This window comes from Lithobates pipiens, unplaced genomic scaffold (assembly GCF_037356315.1).
Source record: "Lithobates pipiens isolate NorthernLeopardFrog02 unplaced genomic scaffold, aLitPip1_a1.2 Scaffold_8, whole genome shotgun sequence".
NCBI lineage: Eukaryota > Metazoa > Chordata > Amphibia > Anura > Ranidae > Lithobates > Lithobates pipiens.
In genome coordinates, this window is record NW_027507903.1 from 630953434 (window position 1) to 630957187 (window position 3754).

Sequence of the window (3754 nt, forward strand, 5' to 3'; positions counted from 1 at the left end):
GGAATCCCACGCCGTTTTTGTTTTTTTTCCTGCATTTTCTTGCCGGCAATTTTTTTTTTTCTACATTCAGCTTTCAGCGGGGAAGCCCACTGACAGCTTGTTGAGTCATCGGTTGTCAAGGACACGGTGACCGGCTTACTGGTCACCTGCTTAGCAACCAACTACAGTGGAAAAAATAAGAAATGCAAAATGCAAAAATTGCATCAAAAATGCACCACTTGCATTTCTGGTGCAGCTCCATTGAAGTCTATTAGCCACAAATTGCGGGAAAAAAGTCACTGACCCTTTCCAATAATGCACCGGCCATAAAACGCATGGATGTGAAGTAGCACCATAGGAAACCATATTAAATTAACTGTAGTGTGTTTCTGCAAAAAACGCATAGGTGTGAACATAGGGTAAGGGAAGTTTTAAGAGGTACCATGGAATAAAGGTCTGAAGGGTGGTAACCTTTTTTTAGGAGCCCAATTTGGTCAATTGAGCTTGAATACCAATTTATTATTAAGCATTGCTTCAGTACGGTAGAAGTCTAATATTTGGAGACCAGTGCACACCAAGTTTTCTACAAGTTTAAACAGATATATCTTAATAATTTAACTTTTACCAAAGGTTTTAAATAAAAAGCCTCTTGTTTATATACAATATCTTTAAACTGTCCTTGATCTCTTTATTCCTCAAGCTGTATATGAAAGGGTTTACAAAGGGAGTAAACACTGTATACAATAAGGACATTATCTTACTGATCGTTTGTGATTGTCCTTCCTTTGGAATCAGATATGCAGCAATTAGGGTTCCATAAAATATAAACACAACAGTGAGATGGGAGCTACAAGTGGAAAAGGATTTCAGTCTTCCAGAATTGGAGGATATCTTCAATATTGTTAAAACAATGTAAATATATGAAACCACTATCACTAGGAAGGGGAATATTAGCACAGGAACAGACAGCAAGGTTGTTTCCATTTGAACTCTGGATGTATCCGAGCAGGAAAGTTCTACAAGAGGATTGAAATCACAAAATAAAAAGTCAATAACATTTGGTCCACAGAATTCTAGTTGACATATTTCAAGTATTGATATTAATCCTAAAGAACAGCTGAAAATCCAGGATGCAAGAACTAGTTTATTGCAAAGTGTTTGTTTCATAATGGAGACATAATGCAGAGGAGAGCAGATGGCCAGATAGCGGTCATAGGACATCACTGTCAGAAGGAAACATTCAAATCCTTCTGTTGAAGCAAAGATATAATATTGAGCAATGCAACCAGAAAAAGATATGGAGGTCCTCTCATATAGAACAATATTTAACATGTTAGGAGCAATATCTGTGGTCAGTATGATGTCAGATATAGAGAGTTGGGAGAGGAAGAAGTACATGGGAGAATGAAGGGTCTTACTGTAATATACCAACATGATGATTAAACAATTTCCACATATTGTCACAATGTATATAATAAAGACCAAGGTGAAGAGCAGCATATTAAATATAGACATTTTATTAAATCCCAAAAAGAAGAATGTGGTGACATTACCTTTATGTGTGGTCTGTGTGAAAGCAGAAAACAGTTATATAACGTTAAATGGACAGTCTCTATTTTTTAATGTAAGAAAAATGACAAAACCATTGAGGCCATGATATGTAAAAAAAAAAAAAGTTTTGCAAAACTATATTTACATAGCAAGAAGGGAGTTCCTAAATATATATATATATATATATATATATATATATATATATATATATATATATAGTTATATATATGGATCTAGATATGTGTATATTGTATCTGGCTTTAGGTATACTTTAATGCCATGACAGTAGTGGATAACTATGCTACACAATGCAAAGAAAATGGATTGATTAAGTTATAAAATGTCTAATTTGTCATAATGATTACTATTTCAATCAACTAAAGCAGAGGTCTCAAACTGGTGGCCCTCCAGCTGTTGAAAAACGACAAGTCCCATGAGGCATTGCAAGGCTGACAGTTAAGAGCAAGACTCCCAAAGGCAATGGCATGATGGGACTTGTAGTTTCGCAACATCTGGGGGGCCACCAGTTTGAGACCCCTGAACTAAAGCATTATAAATTGGTGAATTTAGTCTGAAATTTAAAAACAAAAAAACACTTACTCTATTTACTAATGATCTCTGATGAAAACTCATATTTTTTTGGATCATCTAACTTAAAATTTAAATAAACCAAAACAAAAGTGTAGCTTATTTTTTATTTGTTGTTTTGTTTTTTGATAACATAAAATGAGAGATTCAATATTAAAAGTGTAACAATAGTACACAGATTTCTACATGAGAGAGTTTTCTATCAGTTTTTCTATTGAGCATGGAATAAAAACAGAATGTCATGAATAGAAAGAATAAAAAATAAAATAAAAAGAAAAGCAAAGGGAGTGAAAATACTGCCAAATATGTCAAAATAATGTCAACAATGAAATATATAATTTTGATTCAATAGATCTTCTTCATAGGAGTTTTTTTTTTTTTTTTTCTTTTTACCAGTGTTTCTATTTAACAGGGTAAAAAAATTGACCTATAAAGTCATGAATGGAAAGAAAAAAAAATAAGAGAGGGAATGATAAAGTAATAATAATAATAATAATAATAATGATGAATCGTATCTAGCTATTGTAAGTGTAAAGCATATGATGTGTATCGGTGGATAAGCTCAGTTGACTGAACAGGAAACCTTTTCTCACACAAACATTTATATGTTTCTTTGTACATTAAAGATTCCATAGAGAGTAAGTAAGATCTCTTTGGGTTTATGTTTGTGACTGTAATAAAAATAAATGTATTTTTTTTCAAAATAAAATACTCAATACAATACAATACAGTAAATAATTGCTCAGAAACTATTTAAAGTTAAAGGAAAGCTTTAAAGCCTAACTTCAGCTTTCCTTTCACTTTGCATACACCAAAAGTATTAGGATGCCTGCCTTGACACTCACATGAACTTTATTGGTGAAGGAATATTTAGCTTAACTGCTTCCATTTTATAATAATCAGTAAGGATGAGCCGAACACCCCCTGTTCGGTTCGCACCAGAACCTGCGAACAGACCTAAACTTTGTGTGAACTTTAGAACCCTATTAAGGTCTATGGGACTCGAATGTTCAAAATCGAAAGTGATCATTTTAAAGGCTAATATGCAAGTTACTGTCCTAAAAAGTGTTTGGGGACCTGGGTCCTGCCCCAGGGGACATGGATCAATGCAAAAAAAAGTTTTAAAAAACTGACATTTTTTCAGGAGCAGTAATTTTAATAAAGATTAAAGTTAAACAATAAAAGTGTAATATTCCTTTAAATTTCCTACCTGGAGGGTGTCTATAGTATGCCTGTGAAGGGGCACATGTTTCCCGTGCTTAGAACTGTCCCTGCACAAAGTGTCATTTCTGCAAGGAAAAAAAGTCTTTTAAAATCACTTGCGGCTAGTGATGGGCGAACGGTTCGCCCGGCGGTCGTTTCGCGGCTAATTTCGGCTGTTCGCGGTCCGCCCATTCGGCAGACTATTGGCGCCGTTCGCCCGGCGGACTTCTGCGTTTACTGTGTAAAAGAACTTTGACCTATGATGACACATCCATCATGGGGTACAGGACAGCCAATTGAGACATTGCAGCACATGGACACTTGGACATTCCCCCTAACTTATAGATACACCCGACCCGGCGGCCATTTTACATTCTTTCTTCTGTCACTATAAGGAGAGGTTGCTGTGTGGAGCAGGGAGAGATTACAGTGA

The 3754-nt window shown here is 35.1% G+C and overlaps 1 protein-coding gene across 1 annotated transcript; it reads right to left on the reverse strand.

Annotated features, from left to right (window-relative positions):
* Positions 1-260: 260 nt before the first annotated feature.
* LOC143961511 (olfactory receptor 5P68-like) lies at positions 261-2829 on the reverse strand. Its single transcript, XM_077470806.1, has 2 exons — positions 2131-2829; positions 261-1545 (listed from the first exon to the last, which is right to left on the reverse strand). Exons 1-2 carry the CDS (start codon positions 2176-2178, stop codon positions 613-615), a joined length of 981 nt encoding a protein of 326 aa, XP_077326932.1. The 5' UTR covers positions 2179-2829; the 3' UTR covers positions 261-612.
* Positions 2830-3754: the final 925 nt, after the last annotated feature.

What these genes read in the sequence shown, in the direction of transcription:
- LOC143961511 (XM_077470806.1), bottom strand. Translation starts at nt 2,178, where the DNA reads ATGATCCAAAAAAATATGAGTTTTCATCAGAGATCATTAGTAAATAGA. An exon ending in AGAGATCATTAGTAAATAGA is followed by an intron (nt 1,546 to 2,130) that starts GTAAGTGTTTTT and finishes GCTTTCACACAG; the next exon opens with ACCACACATAAAGGTAATGT.